The sequence below is a fragment of the Borostomias antarcticus genome (genome assembly GCF_949987555.1).
Source record: "Borostomias antarcticus genome assembly, chromosome: 14".
Classification (NCBI taxonomy): Eukaryota; Metazoa; Chordata; class Actinopteri; order Stomiiformes; family Stomiidae; genus Borostomias; species Borostomias antarcticus.
Genome location: NC_140247.1, coordinates 17730740 through 17755108, shown reverse-complemented (window position 1 = coordinate 17755108; position 24369 = coordinate 17730740). Strand labels below are relative to the sequence as shown.

Below are 24369 nucleotides of genomic sequence, written 5' to 3'. Positions count from 1 at the left end.
GAGATGTGTTTGAGCATGAGCCAGAGCAAGAGAAATTGAACAGGGGAGAGAGCGAATGGAGGGAGGGTCATAAAGGGATGAAAACGGACAGATTCCATCTTTTCATTTTCTCTCGAAAACCGTGAGGGAACGAACGCTCCGATGCGTTTTGATTTACCTGACCTCGGCTTGACCCCTGACCTCAGCTTGACCTCAGACTGATTGACCGTGGTGTGGGACAGACCAGGGGGATGCTGACCCTATGCAGAACAGGAACACATACTATGAACAAAGATTTCAGTGTCGATTTCAGCCGATTGCATCGCTGTACCAACGTGGCGCTGACACAAGCAGGTCGGGAGAAATCGCGAGGGGAAAGTGTGTGTGTGTGTGTGTGTGTGTATGTGTGTGTGTGTGTATGTGTGTGTGTGTTTGTGTATGTCTGTGTGTGTGTGTGTGTGTGTGCTAATGGAGTGAGCAGAAAACGGTTCAGCAGTTTCCCTCATATTGAAATGTCTTTGCTGGAGCGTTGAGTTCCCTGTGCTTGCTGATCCAGGATATCCTGTGTTAAGGTTCAGTGTGCTTGTGTCTGTTAGGTTCACTCCTATACTGAACGTTCTGTATGGGTTCTCTGTTCTTCTGTATGTATACTGCTTAAATCAGTGCTAAACTAAATCTGTGTGTGTGTGTGTGTGTGTGTGTGTGTGTGTGTGTGTGTGTGTGTATGTGTGTGTGTGTGTGTGTATGAGCGTGTGTGTGTGTGTGTTCCTGCAGGTGCATGATTACCTCCGCAGCAAGCTGTGCTCCCTCTATGAGAACGACTGCATCTTTGACAAGTTTGAGTGTGCCTGGAACGGCTCCGACAGGTACAGGACGTGTGTGTGTGTGTGTGTGTGTCTTTCTTACCCTACAATTGCTTTTGCTGATTGAATTTGTTTCCTCAACTTGTGAGTTCCCAAAGCTGTAATTAGGTGGGCTAAAGCTAGCCCAACATGTGATATTCCCACTCGTTCTTTCTTTCTTTCTTTCTTTCTTTCTTTCTTTCTTTCTTTCTTTCTTTCTTTCTTTCTTTCTTTCTTTCTTTCTTTCTTTCTTTCTTATTATAGTTCTCCCCAATTTTTCAACTAGTTCTTCATACTTTGTGCTAGAGACTTCAGTTAAACTTTAAAATGCTCATGGTGTTTAGCGGTTTCAGGGATCCATTCAGATTTTTTATATTTTTAATATTTTTTTAGTAATTTAACCTTTAATAGTCATTTTTGTTCCATTGAAACTGCTGGTGGAATGTTCAGTATCATTATGTTTTGAGTGGTGGCAGCTGTTTTTTTTTTAATATTCACACATTTTGTAAACTGCTGGCACTCCTACAGTTTTAACAGCTCACACATATTATATATCAAAATGTTCACACAACTGTGCTGATTCATACAAAGTCAGTATCTAAGCTGTGAAATGTATGTATCGTTATCATCCATTTCCTCTCTCTCTCTCTCTCTCAGTGTGATCATGACTGGCTCCTACAACAACTTCTTCCGGATGTTCGACCGGATCACCAAGAGAGACGTGACCCTGGAGGCGTCCAGGGAGAGCAGCAAGCCCCGCGCCGTCCTCAAGCCCCGCCGCGTCTGCGCCGGAGGGAAGCGCCGTAAGGACGACATCAGCGTGGACAGCCTGGACTTCACCAAGAAGATCCTGCACACGGCCTGGCACCCCGCAGAGAACATCATCGCCATCGCCGCCACCAACAACCTCTACATCTTCCAGGACAAACTCAACTCTGAGATGCACTAGCAGCCCGGGGAGGGTGCACACACACACACACACACACACACACAGCTATACCACACACACACACACACACACACACACAGCTATAACACACACACACACACACATACACACAGGTATACCACACACACACACAGGTATACCACACACACACACACACACAGGTATACCACACACACACACACACACACACACACACACACACACACACACACACACACACACACACACACACACACACACACAGGTATTCCAGGCACACACATACACACACACACACTCTCTCTCTCTCTCTCTCACACACACACAGACACACATAGATGCATAACAGACACACACATTCACACTCACACACACTAGACACACACATATCTAAACACACAAACACATAGAAGACACACACACTTACACACTCCTGGCATCAGAGCAGAACTGAAGAGGCACTGAGATGCTGTCTCTCTACCCCCTCCTGCTGGCGAGGAGCTCTCCTGACATGCCCCACCCTCCTCCTCCCTCTCCTCCTCCCTCCTCCCCCCTCTCCTGTACTGAATGGACCCGCCCGCGGGCCGAAGGGGAGCTGGGTTACCCAATAAGGATTCTGGATTATTATGGACTATGGATTACAGAGTTCTACATCACGGGTTTACGTGCTGAGGCGGCTGGATTCCAGGCTGATCGTTTGTTTGTTTGTTTTGCTATTGGTCAGTTTTGTATTGTGAGGGGGATTGACCTTTGGACAGGGAAAAGGCTTTTACTCTGTTTCTTTCTGTTCATCTCCTCCTCTTCCTCCTCCTCGTCCATACATGTTCCGGATCCCAACCCAGTCCTGTTCGGATCCCAACACAGTCCTCAGACGAGAAGACTGTCCTTGTAGCTGTGAAGACCCTGCGCTCAGTTGATATTCATGGAGAGGGACGCTTCCCAACGTAACATCTGGATGTTCACATCTTACTGTTCTTTGTTTTTTTAAGGTTAAATCACAACTCCTTTTTAGGGTGTAAATTCTCGTTAATGATGTTAATGATGATGATGGTGATGATGATGACAATAGCAGCAAATGGTATATATGGCCTATACAGGTACTGTATATATATATATATATATATATATATATATATATATAATGGTATATATGGCCTATACAGGTATATATATATATATATATATATATATATATATATATATATATATAATGGTATATGTGGCCTATACAGGTGACTTGTCTGTCACTTATGGATGTACCAGCGATGGGCTGTCAGGTGCTTGGTGAGGCCTCCGCCCCCTGGGGTGCGTTCAGCAGGGCGAAATGCTCAAAATGTTGGGGATAGAAACATGATACATAGAGTCAACATCACTCCCAGCTCAGCGTGATGGACATTCATACCTGGTCTATGCAGCATGTTTCTGTTTAAATTGTTCTGTGACGTTTCTCTCTGCTGAATGGACCCCCGACGCCTACGCTAACGGCTGGTTCTGCTAACGGCTGGTTCTGCTAAGGGCTGGTTCTGCTGGGGGGCTGGTTCTGCTAACGGCTGGTTCTGTGGAGGGCTGGTTCTGCTAACGGCTGGTTCTGTGGAGGGCTGGTTCTGCTGGAGGGCTGGTTCTGCTAACGGCTGGTTCTGCTGGAGGGCTGGTTCTGCTAAGGGCTGGTTCTGCTGGAGGGCTGGTTCTGTGGAGGGCTGGTTCTGCTAAGGGCTGGTTCTGTGGAGGGCTGGTTCTGCTAAGGGCTGGTTCTGCTGGAGGGCTGGTTCTGTGGAGGGCTGGTTCTGCTAAGGGCTGGTTCTGTGGAGGGCTGGTTCTGCTAAGGGCTGGTTCTGCTGGAGGGCTGGTTCTGTGGAGGGCTGGTTCTGCTAAGGGCTGGTTCTGTGGAGGGCTGGTTCTGCTGGAGGGCTGGTTCTGCTGGGGTCTGGTTCTGCTGGTTCTGCTAGCCTGTGTCAAGCTGAGCTACTTTGCAACGATGAAAAACCATGAACTATAGCAAAAAAAATAAAATAAAGTCCAACAATCAAGCAAAAAGATGCTGCATGAAAAACAAAATTTGCGATGTGTTTATAAACGGACTGGCTGCCTTTCTAACCATAAAACCAGGCTGTACAAATGGCTTCATGGAGCGCTGCCTCGACAGCACTAGTTACCACGACGACAGCTGAGCTCTCCTTTCTTAGTGTCTCTATGGACACCCAAGCATGTTTACCAGTGTCCGGGTTTGACCGTGTGCATTTAACCCGAAGCCCACCTCAGTTTCGGAGGGGGAACTGAACCAGAGGAATGGGGAATGTTTTATCAACGTTGTAGTCTAAACCTTTAAAGGGCCTGAATGGTGTGTGCGTGCGTGCGTGTGTGTGTACAATATATCAACAGCTTTCTGACGACCACGGTTTTGTTCTGTTGAGGACGACCCTGATCAATAGGTTGCAGTCAGAGCTGATCATTTTTAATGATGATGTCGGTGACCACGGCAACGGAGGAGGGAGATATTACTCATCTCTCTCCGTCTGGTGTGCACAATCTCTCTTTTTTTCAGAGGTTTTCCACTTATTTTATTATTTCTTGAAACTTCTGTCAGTTTTGATCCCGTGCTCTGCCCTGGCATTATTCCACTTAATTTGTGTTAATGTATGACATTAATGAATGACAAAATGTCAAAATGAACACTTATAAATATGTTAATATTGTTTTTCTGAATAAAGATTTCAACGGAATTGCATCCTATGGTGTCTGTGGTGTCTCTTTATTCAACTGAAGGGTGTTTGTGTTGGACAAAGGGTACAGTCCTCAGACATGTCAGCGTAGTCTGGGGCAGCACCTAGTGGTCGTACGTAGTTACTACTACACTTCACAGAAAAGACAGAGAACCCTAAAGCTTAATTTATACTCAGTCGACAAGTGTCATACGACATGTCTGTCGACAGAAAAAAAAAGTCGACTGACATTAAGCATTTATACTCCAGCGAAGTGTCTGATCGTCTCCATGGTAACTTGCAGACGCGTGGCTGATTGATCCACGGCAACGAACGTGCATTCTATCCAGCTATCCAATCACAGCTGTGCTCTATCTAGCTATCCAATCACCGCTCTGCGACGAAAGTGACGGCATCTGCAACATTGGAAAGTTTGGTGGGTGCAAGACACCCCTGTCCGACATCAAAAAGCGACGGCAGTGACATAATTTCTGTCTGTCGACACTTTCAAAAGTGTCGTATGACGAAGTCTGAATTGGTCCCCACAGAAATGGAGGGGCAGCAGAGTTAGAACTGATAGAAAGAACTTGATGAATTCATGACAATTTTATTGGTCACATTGGAAGGTTACAGTAGTGACATCACAACCTGCCACAATGACCTCACTAGGGGGTCAAAGACACTGGAACTGTGGGATCAATACCCCGCACAGCAGGGGATGAAGAGGAGGAGAAGGAGGGGGGGGAGGAGGAAGAGGAGGAGGAGGAGGGGGGAGAGGAGGAAGAGGAGGAGGAGGGGGGAGAGGAGGAGGAGGGGGGGACAGGAGGAGGAGGGGGGAGAGGAGGAAAAGGAGGGGGAGGAGGAGGGAGAGAGGAGGAAGAGGAGGGGGGAGAGGAGGAGGAGAGAATGAAGAGGAGGAGGAGGGGGGGAGAAGAGGAGGAGTAGGGGGAGAGGAGGTAGAGGAGGAGGAGGAGTAGGGGGAGAGGAGGAGGAGGGGGAGAGGAGGAAGGGGTAGGGGGAGTAGAGGGAGAGGAGGAAGAGGAGGAGGAGGGGGAGAGGAGGAGGAGGGGGGAGAGGAGGAGGAGGAGGAAGAGGAGGAGGACTCGCAGGGAGAGGGACAAGGAACAGGAATACAAGAACTTGGACACAAGTGCACTTTGATACAGGTGGGCTGAGATGCAGGAGAAACTTGAAGGCTGAGGTTAGGAAACATGGTTTTCGGCACACGCTCCCCATGCTGTTGGGTACAGGGGCAAACCTGCCTCTAGATTGGCATATGAACTTTGACCCTCACACTGAAAAACAACACAGCCCACGAGCACTGGAATATCCAATAGGATTGAGAAAAACAAGGCACTTCAAAAATAAACAATACACACAGTAATCATTAAAAATCCATGTCAACAGAAGTTCAGATCATCTGCTTCAAAATCATCCAAAAAAAGTTACAAAAGAAACCAAACATAAAACTATTTTAAGTGAATTTACAGCACTCATTATTTGTAATTTACTGTACACATGCCTGTGTAGTGTGTTTGTATTTGAACGTTATTTAATTGCACGGCCATCATGGACTCAGACAGTCATCCATGATCAGATGGGCTGAGTAGATGAGGATGATATTGATAGACTGCTAGATGACAGATAGGATAATAAATTGCCAGTTTGGGAACCTTTAAATGTCTATCTGAGTACCCAGGACTGGAATGAGGAAGTGATCAGCACTGATCAGATACCATAAGGACACCGATGACAAGAATTCCAATGTACCTGGACCCGTACTTGTTACACATGGCTAATAAACTAACTAAAATTCTACCTGCAATCAAACAGAATTACGGCCTCAAACTGTCAACAAAACACAAAGTATTGAGGATGTTAGACCACCATTCAGTTAAAAATGAAACTTCAAACTTACTTTATATGAGTTGGTAAATCAGACGGGTCACAAAAGTCCTCTGAGTGAACATGGATGCATGGCTCTGCTACAGTAATACACTTTGATTTGATGATGCTAGTGTGCTCAGTACACAGCGCATTGTTGATGATGCTAGTGTGCTCAGTACACAGCGCATGGTTGATGATGCTAATGTGCTCAGTACACAGCGCATGGTTGATGATGCTAGTGTGCTCAGTACACAGCCCATGGTTGATGATGCTAGTGTGCTCAGTACACAGCGCATGGTTGATGATGCTAGTGTGCTCAGTACACAGCGCATGGTTGATGATGCTAGTGTGCTCAGTACACAGCGCATGGTTGATGATGCTAGTGTGCTCAGTACACAGCGCATGGTTGGTGATGCTAGTGTGCTCAGTACACAGCGCATGGTTGATGATGCTAGTGTGCTCAGTACACAGCGCATGGTTGATGATGCTAGTGTGCTCAGTACACAGCGCATGGTTGATGATGCTAGTGTGCTCAGTACACAGCGCATGGTTGATGATGCTAGTGTGCTCAGTACACAGCGCATGGTTGGTGATGCTAGTGTGCTCAGTACACAGCGCATGGTTGGTGAAAAAACATCAGTGTCTCTATATGTGATTGAGGACTGAACATAGCAAGGCAAGTCGTTTATTCATCTCTCTGAAATGTTGAATCCACACAACACACGATGTGAATGAAGAAGTTGGACCTGTGTGTGTGTGTGTGTGTGTCTGAGTGGTTTAGTAAGTACACAGTATGAGTGTCTGTGTGTGTGTGTGTGTGTGTGTGTGTTTTAGTAAGTACACAGTATGAGTGTCTGTGTGTATGTGTGAGTGTGTGTGTGTGTGTGTGTGAGTGGTTAAGTAAGGACACACTATGAGTGTCTGTGTGTGCGTGTGCGTGTGTGTGTGTGTGTGTGTGTGAGTGGTTTAGTAAGTACAGTACACAGTGTGAGTGTGTGGCTGACTTGCTGTAGTGTGAGAAACAGGGTGAGGGAGAGTTAGTGTGTAGTCTACAGGGTGAGGGAGAGTTAGTGTGTAGTCTACAGGGTGAGGGAGAGTTAGTGTGTAGTCTACAGGGTGAGGGAGAGTTAGTGTGTAGTCTACAGGGTGAGGGAGAGTTAGTGTGTAGTCTACAGGGTGAGGGAGAGCTAGTGTGTAGTCTACAGGGTGAGGGAGAGTTAGTGTGTAGTCTACAGGGTGAGGGAGAGCTAGTGTGTAGTCTACAGGGTGAGGGAGAGCTAGTGTGTAGTCTACAGGGTGAGGGAGAGTTAGTGTGTAGTCTACAGGGTGAGGGAGAGTTAGTGTGTAGTCTACAGGGTGAGGGTGAGCTAGTGTGTAGCGTGATCCTCTTCCAACACCTTCTCCTTTGTACATTAGTGGCTCTACATTCGTCCTCACACACTTTGGCTTGACAGATACAGTATAAACACACACATGCACGCGCAAAACACACATGCAAAGCGCACACACACACACCATCAAACACACACCTATATAGTCTATATGATGAAAGACACCGTGAGAGAACTTCAACTTCTCTGACTTCATACATCACTACAAGCAACTGAACACTGGTGGCTACTAACCCTAACCCTAACCTAACCCTAACCCGTAGCACCACACACTGCTGCTCTTCAGCTGAACATGACACCTTACTGAAGTATACTGAACTACTAACTCCTAGTTATACTCAGAGTATACTCAGTCCTCCCAATGTGCACCTCTCCATTCATCCACTCCACAGAACACACTCATCCACTCCTTTATAGCTTAACCTCTCTCTCTCTCCCTCTATCCTCCGCCCTGCCCCGCCCCCTCCTCCACGCCTCCCTCCTCCTCCTCCTCCTCCTGCTCCAGCCGGGCGGTGAGCAGCGGGTTGAAGAAGAAGTCGAAGCCGAACTGCAGGGAGCTCTGAGCCGCGCGCCGCCAGTCGCGCTCGATCTTGTACTGGCGCCGTGCGGGCGCCGCCCTGTCCCCCCCCCCCCCACAGGTCAGGCAGTGGACGGCCTTCAGCTCGAACACCGGCCACTTGGAGCCCAGACGGCCCTCCAGCACCGTGCTGAACTCCACCAGGCTGCCGGCGCCCAGGCTCAGCAGAACCGGGCCGAACTCGTTGCTGGCGCGCAGCACGATGTCCTTGGTGGCGTCCTCGTCCTCCACCAGCGTCCCGTTCCTGGCCGTGCGCTCCAGCGGCATGCCCATAGTCACCTCGAACTTGTAGCGGTCGAAGCGCTTGACGTGGCACTCGTGCTTGGCCAGCGCCTTCAGCTTGCAGAGCGGGTCCTCCGTGGGGGGCGCCGGGGCGGGCAGCGGCTGAGTGGCGTCGGGGGCGGCGGCGGCGTCGCAAGGGGGGTAGGCCTCGCCGTACAGGCAGCGCACCCAGTCGCCCGCCACCGCCGGCAGCAGGTTGACCACGGACTGCGCGCCGTTCTCGATTTCGGTGACGCGCGCGTACTTGAAGCGGCCGGTCCAAGTGACACGGTGGCCCTCCAGATGGGAGCAGAGGATCTGGGCGCGCGCCATGTTGGTCTCCCGCCACGCCCGCGGCCCACACAGGCTGTCGTACTCCTGCCAGGACAGCGTGGAGTTGTAGGTCTTCATGCCCTCGGAGCGGAACACGTACATCCAACAGAACACCAGCAGCGCGCTGAGCCACACCAGGATCAGCTTGACCACGCTGCTGCGCGACAACGAGCGCAACACCGCCAGCGGGCTGAGGCTGAAGCGCGTCCACAGGCGCAGGGTCACCGGCACGCCGCACGCCACCAGCGTCACCGCCATCTTGGCCAGCTCCAGCGCCAGGAACCAGCGGATCAGCTGGACGGCCAGCATGGCCGCCACGCCCAGAGAGAGCACGGGCAGGGCGAACAGGAAGAGGAGGTAGCCCACGAAGGTGCGGACCAGGCCCAGGGAGGAGGAGTGGGCGAGCAGCGCCAGGCCCAGCTCACACCAGGTGAAGCAGACCAGGTAGGGCACCAGGCACAGGTAGGTCCCCCGGAACCCCCTCAGCTGGGCCATGCGCAGCAGCAGGGACAGCAGGTGGGCGTACAGCAGGCAGGGCACGCCCAGGTTCAGCGCCACGCCGCTCCCCAGGGGCACGGCCAGCAGGGTGGCGCCCAGCGCCCGCGCCGCCCACAGGGACTCCGGGAGGAGACGGGTGAGGGCGCAGGCGCCGGACAGGGCCTGGGTCAGCAGGGCGCGGCGGGCGAGCAGCCGGGCAGAGGCGTGCAGGCTCAGGAAGGAGGTGGCGGTGAAGAAGAGGGCGACGGTGGACAGCTCGCTGCAGGGGATCCACGCCTTGTCCGCCACGGGGAAGGAGAACACCACGAATGCCACCGACAACAGGAAGTAGCTGGTGGGGGGGAGAGAGGGAGGGGTCAGCGCCCGGAAACACTGGGGCGGGGTCGCTATCTGACAAGAGGTCAGCTGGGATGGAATGGATGAGTGAGAGAGTGAACGAATGGATGAGTGAATGAATAGATTAATAGAAATATGACGGGGATGGAATGGAATGATTGAGTGAGTGTAGTGAATGAATGAATGGGTATAGATAGATAGATAGATAGATAGATAGATAGATAGATAGATAGATAGATAGATAGATAGATAGATAGATAGATAGATAGATAGATAGATAGATAGATAGATAGATAGATAGATAGATGGATAGATAGATAGATAGATAGATGGATAGAGAGAGAGGTAGATAGGTAGATAGATAGATAGATGGATAGATGGATAGATGGATAGATAGATAGAGGGATGGATTGATAGGGTGGTGCTGGAAGGTCATGTTTACAGGTAGGGTTCCAGGTGGGTCCATCCAAAGTTGGTCTCTGCCTGCTCCAGGTCCAGACTGGGCTCGAAGCGGGCCAGGAGGTCGGTCAGAGCCCGGAAGTTCTCCCACGCCTTGGAGTTCTGGAACAATGACAACATTAAAAATTCCTTCCTTAATATTCATATATTCATTGTCAGAATCACATGTTCATTCATTCTATAGTATTTATTAGACCTAAGTAGGGTTGCAAATTTCAAGGAATTTAATTAATAAACTGTTAACCTTAACAAACGATAGTCGATTAATTGATAAGAACGTCCCGCGCTGGACTGCGCTTTGATCGCTTAATTTTTGTGTCTTCTTCCGCTGTGTCGTTGAAATTTCCCAGCATCCCAATTAGCCTTCACTACATGGCGGGGCGCCCTCATGTGCAGTCAGACCTTAAATCATGATTACATTCCACGCAACTCCCGTTGAAAATATTCGTTCCCTCCAAAAAAATGATGTTCCATTAACAACCAATTAATCAAGTCACCAAATCTTACTCGAGTAAATTCTTAACAATTCTTAACAATTAATTGATAGTCAATTAACTGTTAACATCCCTAGACCTAAGTCTAGTTACAGTAGGACCCCACTTATCCGAACCCAACGGGACCGAAGGTCGTTCGTATCTCTGAAATGTCCGGATGACTGAAACATATGTTAAAATGCACCAAATTCAATAAGTGGTATACTTGTTTCATATAGAGTCATAATAGACCAATAAATACCCTTAATTACTTCTGAAAATGCATCAAAATTGCAATCAAATAGCCAACTAAACTCATATAGCCTAGCCTATAATAAAATAAACCAATTTCCACTGAGTGCTTTGATCAAATACAGTACTAAGTAGAGTGAGGACGACTTGTTTGCGTTTTGCACTCAACATTTTTCCGCTTTAGAGTAACAAAGAAATGAAACGTGACAGTAGACTACAGCCTAAAGGCAACATGTAGGTCTACATACAGTTCTGTTTTTATTCACAGTAGGATACAGTATATGTTTATTATGACAGATTTAAATGCAAGTACAGTACTGTAATGAAAATCCCACCAGTAACCAGATAGCAGGCTCCAAAAAAAAAGCCTGTCCGGTTGGCCCGGGAGGTTCGGATCTCTGAAGTTCGGATTAGTGGGGTCCTACTGTATTTTGGTCAGAGGTCTACGGGTCCGTCCGTCCTACCTGGAAGACCCTGAGCGTGCAGATGACCATGGAGAAGAAGGACAGGTAGAAGACTAGCAGGGGGATGATGAAGATGAAGAAGTCCACGGTGAGGTTGCTGATGATGAAGAAGAAGATGAGGGCGTTGACGTGGTGTGTGGGGATCAGGGCGCTGAGCCACTGCATGCCGGCGCGCGACGCCCAGTCAATCAGGTGCTCCTTGATCTCCAGCAGGGCATGGAGGGGGAACTTCAACACCTGGAGGGGAGGAGGAGGAGGAGGAGGAGGAGGAGGAGGAGGAAGAGGAGGGGGAGGGGAGTAGGTGGAGGTGGAGGAGAAGGAGGAGGAAGAGGGGGGAGGAGGAGGGGGAGGAGGAGGGGGGGGGGAGGAGGAGAAGGAGGAGGGGGAGGGGAGGAGGTGGAGGAGAAGGAGGAGGAGGGGGGGAGGAGAGGAGGAGGGGAGGAGGAGGAGGAGGGAGAGGAGGTGGGGAGGAGGAGGAGGGGGAGGGGAGGAGAAGCAAGGATGGGGAGAGGGAGAGAGAAAGAGAAGAAAGAGAGATGAGAAGGGAAGACTAGAGAAAGATAAGAAAGACTAGAGAAAGATAAGAAAGAGAGTATCTATCTCATTTACCATTTACCAGAGAGATGGAGGAGGAGAGAGAGATGGAGGACAGAGAGAGAGGGAGGAAGATAGAGAGATGGAGGAGGAGGAGAGAGAGATGGAGGAGGATAGAGATATGGAAGAGGAGAGAGAGAGGTGGAGGAGGAGAGAGAGATGGAGGAGGATAGAGATATGGAAGAGGAGAGAGAGAGGTGGAGGATAGAGAGGTGGAGGAGGATAGAGAGGTGGAGGAGGATAGAGAGATGGAGGAGGAGAGAGAGATGGAGGTAGACAGAGAGAGGTGAAGGGGGTCAGAGAGGTGGAGGAGGATAGAGAGATGGAGGATAGAGAGGTGGAGGAGGAGAGAGGGATGGAGGATAGAGAGATGGAGGAGGAGAGAGAGATGGAGGATAGAGAGAGATGGAGGAGAGAGAGATTGAGGAGGAGAGAGAGAGATGAAGGAGGTCAGAGAGAGGTTCGGACCTTCTGGTGAAGGGGCAGCTCGTCTGGGTTCTTCACGGCTTCATCGTCGTCATCATCGTCGCCGCCAGTCCCCGCCATGACGGGCGTGGAGACCATGCCCTGGGCGTACCTCTGAGTGAGCTCCACAAAGTCATCCAGACCCACGTAGGAACTGGCTAGAGAGAGAGAGAGAGAGAGAGAGAGAGAGAGGGGGAGAGAGAGAGATAGAGAGAGAGAGGGAGGGAGAGAGAGAGGCAGAAAGAGAAAGAAAGGAATGGGGAGAGGAAGAGAGGGAATCTCATTCAACATAATTTTGACCTTTTTGCCGTCATCTCTTTACTGTGTTGTCAGTCTGTTGACGTGGTTACCGTCGCTGTTGACCAGGCTCTCCAGGACACGCCTCTGTTTCTGGGTGGAGCTGGAGATCGGGCCTTGGGAGGCGGGGTCACCTGGGAGGAAAACCAGACACAGCACATGACACGTCAAAAAAGACTGTTATTTAGTTCAATCTGTGTATGTGTGTGTGTGTGTGTGTGTGTGTGTGATGTGTTTCCGTGTGTTTTTGTATGTTGGCTGTAAGCCGACACACCATGAAGAGGGAATCCTATTTGTCGCTCCCTTCCGGCGAGTTGTTGACCTGCAGTTCTATGTTGCCACAAGAGGCAGTGGTCCCAGAACATCAAAACAACAGATAAACATGAAACTTCACTTACCTAAGCAAAAGTGTCTATTTTAACAAATGCTGGGTTGAAGCTTCAAAGCACCACCACAGAAGAAGACTACCTCGGAAAAATAATTTAACTCGGACAGAACGCGTCTAAATAAGTTATTGATTGGTAGCGCCGAAGCTTCAAAACCCAGCATTTGTTAAAATAGACCCTTTTGCTTAGGTAAGTGAAGTTTCATGTTTATCTGACACTTGTAAATATGAGCGCCTTTCCTAACTAGGCCGACACCGATTTATTTTGACGGCGAAGTGAATGGACCAGCAAAGGCATGAGCGAGCGGAATGCGACAACGGGACTGAGAAGGGCTAGTTGAAATGTAGAGTAATATCTGAAGTAAACAGTAACCCATAACCTGGCTGCACGCTAAGCTAAGGCTAAGTTCAGGAAATTAAGCCCAATGATAGCTAGCTAACGTTAGCTAGTGCTAGCTAACAGGCTAGCTAGTGTTAGCTACCTAACTCAAGGCCCGGGGAGTTGGAGATATACTGTGCACTTTCTCTCAAAGTGCTTTAGCTAAGGTTAGCTACAAGCTAGCTAGTCCTTGTCACCAACACTTGCCTCACAACGTAGGTAGCTAAACTATTCACACAGCAAGCAACGTCAGCTGACTGGGACTGTCTCTTGAGTAGAATAACCAATGTTGTGAAATACATTTAACTACTGGTCAGTTGATATGTTGCACAGCAATCGAGCAGGACAATATCATTAGGGCTAGGTTAGGTAGCAAAGTCAGCTTGCCCAGCTGGTATGGTTATAACTCATTCCTATGGGATAGCTTAGTAGTTTGTGATTTAGCAATGGGTTGACTAATCACTAGATCAATATTTTCAGTTGGGGATAGGACTACAACACCACCTGTGCTGTGGCACCAGGAATCTGCTCTGACCAATGTTTTTATTCACCACCATATCATGTTATTATGCAGATGAAATGTACTGTATGTCTACGCGACACAAAAAAGGCTTTATATAAATGTTATTTTTGGCTGGGGAAAAAAAGGTTTGGCGGGTACAATTTCTCATCTACCAGACATTTGGCTGGCGAGCTAAAAAGTAAATTTTGACCCCTACATGTATGTAATTATGTCTTAAGTTTAAAGTGAAGGGATTAAGAGAGGATGTTTTTCTCCAGTAGGTATTAAGCAAATCGTAACCCATAACCTACAATTATGATGGGATCTGCAAGTTAGGAATTTCTTATCATATGGCTTCGATCAGTATTTCTGTTCATTAATTGAGCTTTTTTCTGTTTAGGTACCATAAAAGCAAGTGAACTACTTGATCGACAAAGGGATGGCGTCAAGAGCAGCAATGCAGTCATCAACTACGTTTCTTCAACAACTATGGAGTTGGAGAAACACATGTGGACCTTCATTGTGACAACTGACCTACACTTCCTGATTGCAGGCCACACCAAGTTTTCCCCTGACTGGTGCTTTGGCTTGATCAAGCAGCACTATAGGAAGACCAGAGTGGACACTTTGACTGACATTGCTGGGGTGGTGAGAGACAGCGCTCCTGTGAAGAAAGTCAACACCCCACAGCTTGTCGGAGTTGAGGATGGCACAGTGCTTGTTGAAAGCTACAACTGGCACCAGCATCTGAGTAGCTATTTTAAAAAGCTCCCAAACATTAAGAGCTACCAGCACTTGAGGTAATTATCATTGTCATGTATTAGCTATTCCATTTTAAGGACATGGTATGGTTGTATTTTATTTGTGGCCAATATTTTAATGCACTATTTTAATGCACCATCTCCCTTCTGTTCTGTTGCAGCTTTGATGCTGGGATGCCTGGTGTGGTTGAGGCCAGAGAACACTGTGATGCAACACCAGTCAGGTGTCGGCTGCTGTGCAATGCTGATGTCCAGCCCCCCCAAAGATGGTCTTCAGATGCAAGCCCCACCCGGACTGGACATGGCCAGACAGCAGTATCTGATCATGGATGGCTGGGACTGTGTCCATGATACAGGCAGTGCAATTACATAACATGTGAAGTATACTGTACAGTAGTAAACAGTAGTGCAGAGTCAGTTGTCTATTGTATAGACGAGGTGTTCAATTGCTCAAGTGTTGTCAGGTGTTGGTTCGAGTGTACAGTGGTGCAGAGTCAGTTGTTTATAGTACTCTGGTTGTACTATACATAGGCCCTCACTCTAATTATAACAATGGCACACATGCCACCCCCTGGACCAACAAGTGAACACGTGACACCTTGCACTTGAGTATTACCTATTCTGTTGAGTTATGTTTACAATTGTTCATTCATGATATTATTACAATTGACCTTTCAAATCTGCCTACACTTAGGTTACTTAGCTAAGAACCATTTTAATTACAATTTACATCTAAGGGCAAATACTTTACTTTTATATCTTCATATCAATATAATATCAAGATCCTAGTAGATGTCCAAAAAACCCACTGTGTCCTGGGTCTACTTATTCACCACCTAAAGGGAAGTGCAAAACAGCAAGTCATGACCTTTATCCAGAAACAACAGTTGAACCCATTGCAGCAAAATAGCTAACATTACAGGAATCATCAGTGTAACTGCTTTAGCCACTGACCGCTACCCTTAATGTTATGGAAGCTGCTGCTAGTTGTTGTGAGCCCATGAGCTTACTGGCTATCCCGCTCTCATTGTGCTGGATTAGCATTGGAAGCATTGGAACTGATGTGTCCAGGTGACAAGACCCATCTTTATTTATCAGACATTACCGTCCTACCAGTCCCGCACAGAAACAAGCCAGCCAACGTACATAAGTCAGGCCAGACCTGGCCTGGTTTCTGTGTGAGAGAGAGACACACACACAGATATGTACAGCATACATGCAATACAAGTCATTTGGTTCTCTCTGTGCGTGTGTGTGTGTGCGTGTGTGTGTTTTCTCGGGGGGAGGTCGCACATCCTACCGGCCTCGGCGTTGACCTGGCCCACGTTCTCCAGCATCTCGGCGGCCGCCACCCTCCTCTTCCTCTCCGGGTTCAGCCTCCAGTACATGAGCAGGGCCGCCTTCCTCACGCCGCGCTCGAAGCGCGTCTCCCTACACAGCCTCCTCACGTCCTCCAGGTTCTCCGACGTGATGCCTGGCCAACGCGCACACATTCAGAGAGGGGGAGGGGAGGAGAGAGAGGGGGAGGTGAGGAGAGAGAGGGGTTTGAGAGTCTGTCTGCCTACCTGGACCCGGTCTCTCCCAGCTGGGCATGTCTGATCTAAACTAGGATAAGACTTGTTATGACTTGTTGCGGTGCGACGTAGTGGGTTTTTGTACACGGCTATTATTCGCTCTGCTCTAACCTGCCCAGTCAGACCTCACTGTGCCAACAGAGTTTACTTTAACTCTTAAAGCTACATGAGATAACTCGGCACTTTGGCGGCCCCTCTGGTCGTGATCAAATCAGCACTGCGTTTTAAGAACCACACTTCCCACAATCCCCCACTCACTCGCTGTAATGATGCGAGAAAAATGATAACAAACACGCGTGACGCAGACTGGATTGAAAGATTGTAGCTACTTTCTGGAAGGATGGCTTCAATGCAGGTAAATACCAGTCGTCTTTCTTTTATGTGCATGTAGATTTCGTTTCACGGGGCGAAGTGTTTGTTGTTTTCCTGATATTGTGACATGCACAACATGTCACTTCCACTTCCACCACAAGATTTCCCACCAGTGTACTAGCCAGTACACCGAAATTCTAAAATAATAAATTCACAGGGTCTCATGTAGTCTCAGGCCCCCCCCCCCCCCCCCCTCACCCCTCCTGGAGGCCCCCCCCCCCCCTCACCCCTCCTGGAGGCCCCCTCCCCCTCACCCCTCCTGGAGGCCCCCCCCTCCCCTCACCCCTCCTGGAGGCCCCCCCTCACCTCACCCCTCTTGGAGGCCCCCTCCCCCCCCTCACCCCTCCTGGAGGCCAGGCATCTCTGGAGCAGGTTGAGTGCGTCCTTGCGTCCCAGCTTGGCGGCCTGGACCAGCCAGGAGACGGCCGTGCAGTCGTTCAGCTCCTGGTCCTGCTCCTCCGACAGGGCCAGGTAGTACCGCCCCATCTACACACACACACACACGCACACACACGCACACACACGCACACACACGCACACACACACACACGCACACACACACGCACACGCACACACACACACACGCACACACACGCACACACACGCACACACACAATGCACACGCACAGAACAACACACACATTTATTTATTTTTTCAGTTGACACAGACACACCCGAGAGCACACACACACACACACATGTAACACACGTGTTACTACTGACCCCGGTCTGTGCTTTGGCGTCTCCAGACTTGGCTCTGTCCTCCAGCTCCTCTAAGCTCAGCTCCTCCTCTGGCTCCTCTGTACCGACACACACAGGAAATAACATCTATTCACTCGCTCATTCATCTATAGACACAGGAAATAACATCTATTCACTCACTCATTCATCTATAGACACAGGAAATAACATCTATTCACTCGCTCATTCCTCTATAGACACAGGAAATAACATCTATTCACTCGCTCATTCATCTATAGACACAGGAAATAAAATCAATTCACTCGCTCATTCATCTATAGACAAAGGAAATAACATCTATTCACTCGCTCATTCATCTATAGACACAGGAAATGACATCTATTCACTCACTCATTCATTTATAGACACAGGAAATAAAATCTATTCACACGCTCATTCATCTATAGACAAAGGAAATAACATCTATTCACTCGCTCATTCATCTATAGACATAGGAAACATCTATTCACTCACTCATTCATCTATAGACACAGACAATATCACCTAGTCATTTAATTGATCTATCTAGAGAATGTATGAGCTGTGGCTTAGGAGGTAGAGCGGGTCGTCCAATGATCGCAGGGTCGGCGGTTCGAATCCCGGCTCCTCCTGTCCACATGTCAAAGTGTCCTTGGGCAAGACACTGAGCCCCAAATGGCTCCCAGTGAGCAGGCTAGCGCCTTGCATTGCAGCTACCGCCATTGGTGTGTGAATGTGTGTGTGAATGGGTGAATGAGAGGCCATTGTAAAGGCTTTATAAGTCAGTCCATTTACTCCAGCTACTTCAGGAACTGATGTATCTATTCTGGGTAGAGCCCGTCACGCCAGAGCACTCTGCCTACTCTGGACCAGCTGAGCAAAGAAACAGTGGAGTGAGAAAACTACTGAACCAGACACCATCACCACACACTTGCATACTCAGTGAAAGTGCATACTCAGTGAAAGTGCATACTCAGTGAAAGTGCAATCACTCTTCAAGGATGGAGAGGTCTGTGGACAAACGTTGTCTGTGTGAGCTGACTGGCACTGCAACGGATGTAAAAGTTGTGCAATGGCATGAAACCCAGCAACAGATGCAATGTCCAGCAACTCACACACGCAGGCACACACACACACACACACACACACACACGCACGCACGCACGCACACACACACACACACACACACACACACACACACACACACACACACACACACACACACACACACACACATAATATATGATCCTATTCATCATCAACAAGCTGTTTCCCCAAGTCACAACTGTCCCTGTCCACCACTCCTACCCCCCCCCCCCCCCACACACACACACACACATACACACACACACACTAGCACCTGTCTCTGCCCTGGGCCCCCCACCCTCAACCTGAACAGAGGGACCAGTTCAGGAGACCGAGACGAATGCTGAATGGACACAGGCCAGCGGGTTTCTGGGTAATATGAGAGGGGCACATTGAGAACATATGCAGCGCTAAGTTCTGTTGATGACCAGGTATAGTGGGTGAGATCCTTCCGGACACTGTGCTGGCTGGGAAGGGTATTTCCCCCCCAGGGTGGTTGCCCACTGCATTGGTTGGGTCTAAATCAAGCGCGCCCCACGTGATGACCGCGCCATAATTGAGCCAGGGCAGTGGACCACTAGACCTATAGTGAACGTATGAAATACCCAGCTACAGGTAGCAGTGGAGAAGCAGGCAGACTCGTGTCATTGTGAGGTGCAGGTCACTAATTGTTAAGCCCGATACACACACCGCCACCACCTGCACGGGTAACGGATAACAGTAATACTATAGTAGTATAGTATAGTTTAGTACAATATTAGTGTAATAGTAGCATAGTAGTGTAGTGCTGTTTATACAATAGTGTATTATAATAGAGAGGTGTAGTATAGTAGTATAGTAGGTAGTACAATAAAACAGTGGTGTAATACAGTAGTATAGTAGGGTAGTGTAGTGTAATAAAGTAATGGTGTAGTGCTGTAGTAAGCGAGGACATGAGGGTGGTGGAGGTCAGAGGTGAGGGTGGTGGAGGTCAGAGAAGGGAGGGTGGAGGTCAGAGGAGGGGGGTCGGAGGTCAGAGGTGAGGGTGGTGGAGGTCAGAGGTGAGGGTGGTGGAGGTCAGAGGAGGGGGGGTGGAGGTCAGAGGTGAGGGTGGTGGAGGTCAGAGGTGAGGGTACTATACTACTACTGCACACCCAACTACTACTATACTACTACTACTACTACTACTACTACTACTACTACTACTACTACTACTATACTACTACTACTACTATACTACTACTGCACACACAACTACTACTATACTACTACTGCACACGCAGCAACTACTATACTCCTACTACTACTATACTACTACTGCACACACAACTACTACTATACTACTACTACTACTACTACTACTACTACTGCACACCCAACTACTACTATACTACTACTACTACTACTATACTACTACTGCACACCCAACTACTACTATACTACTACTACTATACTACTGCACACCCAACTACTACTATACTACTACTACTACTATACTACTACTACTACTACTATACTACTGCACACCCAACTACTACTATACTACTACTACTACTATACTACTACTGCACACACAACTACTACTATACTACTACTGCACACACAACAACTACTATACTACTACTACTACTATACTACTACTACTACTATACTACTACCGCACACCCAACTACTACTATACTACTACTATACTACTACTGCACACGCAACAACTACTATACTACTACTACTACTATACTACTACTGCACACACAACTACTACTATACTACTACTACTACTACTACTACTATACTACTACTGCACACACAGTAGTAAGAGAAAGAGGAGGAGAGGGAACAGGAGAGAGAGGAGAGGGAACAGGAGAGAGAGGAGGAGAGGGAACAGGAGAGAGAGGAGGAGAGGGAACAGGAGAAAGAGGAGAAGGAACAGGAGAAAGAGGAGAGGGAACAGGAGAAAGAGGAGAGGGAACGGGAGAAAGAGGAGAGGGAACGGGAGAAAGAGGAGAGGGAACAGGAGAAAGAGGAGAGGGAACAGGAGAAAGAGGAGAGGGAACGGGAGAAAGAGGAGAGGGAACAGGAGAAAGAGGAGAGGGAACGGGAGAAAGAGGAGAGGGAACAGGAGAAAGAGGAGAGGGAACAGGAGAGAGAGGAGAGGGAACAGGAGAGTGGAGGAGAGGGAACAGGAGAGAGAGGAGGAGAGGGAACAGGAGAAAGAGGAGAAGGAACAGGAGAAAGAGGAGAGGGAACAGGAGAAAGAGGAGAGGGAACGGGAGAAAGAGGAGAGGGAACGGGAGAAAGAGGAGAGGGAACAGGAGAAAGAGGAGAGGGAACAGGAGAAAGAGGAGAGGGATCAGGAGAGAGAGGAGAGGGAACAGGAGAGTGGAGGAGAGGGAACAGGAGAGAGAGGAGGAGAGGGAGCAGGAGAGAGAGGAGGAGAGGGAACAGGAGAGAGAGGAGGAGAGGGAACAGGAGAGAGAGGAGGAGAGGGAACGGGAATGGAGGCCTTCCTCCCTGGCGGCGCTGCTGCCTGCTTTACATGCTCGTGTCAAAATCCAGTGTTGTCACGGAGACACCGACTGTACATCACGTGCTACAGAGGGAGTGGAAACAATTCTGATTGGAGGAGGAGCGGGAAGTGAAACCATAGACGGGTGAAACCTGTGCAGCCATCTCTAGGGATGTGAAGACGTCCCGGTCGTGGGTATGAGGTTGGGGATTAGAACCATCTAAGGGTGGCGTGATGTTGATTATGGTATGAGTGTGTGCGTGCGTATATATATATGTGTGTGTGTCTGTGTGTGTGTGTGTGTGTGTGTGTGTGTGTGCGTGCGCGTGTGTGTGCGTGTGTGTGCGTTTATCCAGAGCTGTACTCACCTGTCTCCGGTAGCGGAGGGCTGGGCCGCGCGGGGGCGGGGGGCGTCCTGGGCGGGGCGTCTCCCACGGTGGCGGCGTTGAGCTGCGACCGGCCGGCCTGGGGGCGGGGCCTGCTGGGCTGGCGCAGGGGGGAGGCCGAGGGGGAGGACAGGGCAGGCGAGGGGGGCGAGAGGGGGGCGGCGGCCGAGCGGGGCGGAGGGGTAACCGGAGGGGTCGGGGCACGGGACTGGGACGCGGAGGGGGCAGACCCGGGGGCAGGTGGGGTGGGCGCGGAGCAGGAGGAGGGGGCGGGTTTCGGGGCGGACGGCGTGCCGGGGGGCGACGGTTCCATGTCTGAAAGACAGAAATCACGCGGGCTGTCAACAGCGAAACGACTGAGCAGATTTAAGCGCTCAACGGTGAGTGAAACCGAAACAGCGTGGGTAATCTAACACGCTCAGAGGGAGAGGAGAGAGAGAGAGAGAGAGAGGGAGAGAGGGAGAGGGAGAGAGAGAAGGGGAAGGGAAGGGGCAGCTGGGCAGAGAAGGACGCGTTAACCAACACACCCACAGCTGCACTAACAAAGTGACAGTAACTGACGGCCATGACAAATGGGGAGGGGAGAGGAAGGAAGGATTGAGGGAGGGTAGACGAGATGGGAGAGGAGAGACGGGGAGAGGAGAGAGGTCAGTAGAGAGAATCAGAGGGAGAGAGGAGAGGGGAGCAGAGAGGGGGGTGGAGAGAGGGACAGAGGACGTTGGGAGAGAAGAGCTGCTCTGTGCCTGCCCTGTCAGAGCTGGGAATGTCACCTGGTGCCTGGACAGCTGCTGAGGTCACTGTCTAACGACCTCCACATGTGCCTCATCACTCAACTCTCACTAGCTAGCTACCTCCACATGGGCCTCATCACTCAACTCTCACTAGCTACCTCCACATGGGCCTCATCACTCAACCCTCACTAGCTAGCTACCTCAGGAAGATAGATAGATACTTTATTGATCCCCCAGGGAGAAATCTGGCGTTAGGAACCTCTCCAGTCAGCGATAGGGAGATAACAAGATTAGTCTCTCAATACTGCTAGTCTAAAACTATGGTTTATGTCCTCAGTCAGTATTATGTTAATGTTTCCCCGTTCCAGTTCTAGAATAGAATAGAATAGAATACAATAGAATAGAATACGGGGCGGCTGTAGCTCAGTTGGTAGAGCGGGTTGTTCAATGATCGAAGGGTCAGTGGTTCAAATCCCAGCTCCGACTGTTCACATGTCGAAGTGTCGTTGAGCAAGACACCTAACCCCAAATTGCTCCCAATGAGCAGGTTAGCACCTTGCATGGCAGCTACCGCCATTGGTGTGTGAGTGTGTTTGTGAATGGGTGAATGAGAGGCCATTGTAAAGCGCTTTGAGTGCCGCTAAGGTGGAAAAGCGCTATATAAGTGCAGTCCATTTACCATTTAGAATAGAAAGTGTATTCGCCATAACCAGTACAGGTACATTGGAATGTCATCGCTTGTCCTTACAATATCTTATCGGAATTGGAATAGGTTAAATATTCTAATCATGTATCTGATGGGAAGATGCAGACTGTCACACCTAACCAAGGTTTTACCAAGATTTAGAAGAAATCTGGACACATAACGACGAGTATTGTGTTAAATGTTCTAGAAGTCCAGGGCAAATGTTTTATTAGGTTTAGAATCAATGCCAGTTTTGTATTGTGTGACCTCTGACCTGTGTGAACATACAAAGACATCCACGTTTTGGGATTTTGGTGCTTAGTGATATTGAATTGGTAAGGTTGTATTTTACTTCATCTCTTATCTTACGCAACTAGATATTATAAAGTTCTCAATCTGGCAATTTACTACCTGTAGTCTATCCAGGCTAGTAGGCTGCATCTAGCTGATCCCACACAAGATAGTGCTATAGGGAATGACAACCTTAGACTGGACTGAGTGTGCAAGCTGAAAGGCAGCAGGAGAGACTGGCGTGTCCAGCAGCGAGCAGGGAATCCCCCTACTGCCCCTGATTTGACCGGTGGGTCGCTATAGGGTCGCAGAGGACAACGATACAGTATCGACAGTCTACGCCTCTGGTGCAGCTAGCTACTGTACACAAGTATGGCTTCGCGGTAGCTCAGGTATAACAGAAGAGAGATGTAAGGTCCAGATACCTTGAGGTAGCTAGCTAACGTTAGCTGGCTAGTTTGTACACAGGCGCCTGACACTATGAGCTGGGCTGGAATAATGTGTTCAACATACACACAGTAGATATTATTCTCACCTTTGCTGCTACTCAAACGCTTTACGTTTCATCCAGTCGACAAGAAGCGCGTAGAAATCTCCAGAGATCCTGGTTCAAATTATACTCTCATTCATCCCTTTCACTTTTGGCAACTCGGTGCCGCGGACACATCTGTGGTCAAACTCCAGGGAAGAGCAGGATGAGACTGCTGCTCCACACACCGCCTACGCCCACTCTCCAGTTCGCACTCTGTAATTGGACACTGTCCGTGACTTCTTTGTCCTCTCCCAACGCGATTGGCTAGAGATACAGGAAGTTGAAATGGTTATCCCAGACATAAATAGTACACTGTCGAAATATCTGGTGGTGCTCCGATGATGACACGTTCCATTCGTTTACGTGTTACACTGCTGAAGCATACTGCTATCCCGACGTGACAGTATGCTCCCGATACAAGGCTACCTCATACTCGCGGCGATTGTTGTAGTTATTTCTACTAGGCTAATGCAGTCTGACACCGATCCAACACAAAGTCCGATTGCTATTTATGTTAACTGTCTGGTTTACCAGGTTAGCTGTGTGTGTGTGTTGACAGTTGCCAACTCGGCGATCTGGCGACTTTCCAGACCCTCTTGACTTAATTAGTCAAAAAAGCGACTAGAGGCAGATCTAGCCAGTTTTTCTGGTCATTTGGGGAATGATTGTGTTGACAAAGCTCAAATGCATCTAGCATATCCCATTCCGCGGTTCACGTTACAGCCGAACTAATGAGAGCCGAGCA

The 24369-nt window shown here is 49.1% G+C and overlaps 2 protein-coding genes across 2 annotated transcripts in view; one reads left to right on the top strand and one right to left on the bottom strand.

Moving 5' to 3' along the window:
• LOC311317729 (serine/threonine-protein phosphatase 2A 55 kDa regulatory subunit B gamma isoform) overlaps positions 1-1770 on the top strand; it is a gene marked incomplete at both ends in the record, with an annotated part of 19147 nt that extends 17377 nt beyond the window's left edge. The window contains 2 exons of the mRNA XM_084448825.1: positions 754-845; positions 1479-1770. Coding sequence (XP_084304951.1) covers positions 754-845; positions 1479-1770 — 384 coding nt within the window. The remainder of the gene's footprint in view (positions 1-753; positions 846-1478) is intronic.
• A 6395-nt stretch (positions 1771-8165) lies between these two features.
• Positions 8166-23764, bottom strand: wfs1b (Wolfram syndrome 1b (wolframin); the record flags this gene model as incomplete). Its single annotated transcript, XM_084448541.1, has 10 exons — positions 23628-23764; positions 21368-21700; positions 17432-17508; positions 17050-17194; positions 16063-16236; positions 12789-12869; positions 12442-12596; positions 11380-11616; positions 10174-10292; positions 8166-9726 (listed from the first exon to the last, which is right to left on the bottom strand). Exons 2-10 carry the CDS (start codon positions 21696-21698, stop codon positions 8166-8168), a joined length of 2880 nt encoding a protein of 959 aa, XP_084304667.1. The 5' UTR covers positions 21699-21700; positions 23628-23764.
• Between the last annotated feature and the right edge of the window lie 605 nt (positions 23765-24369).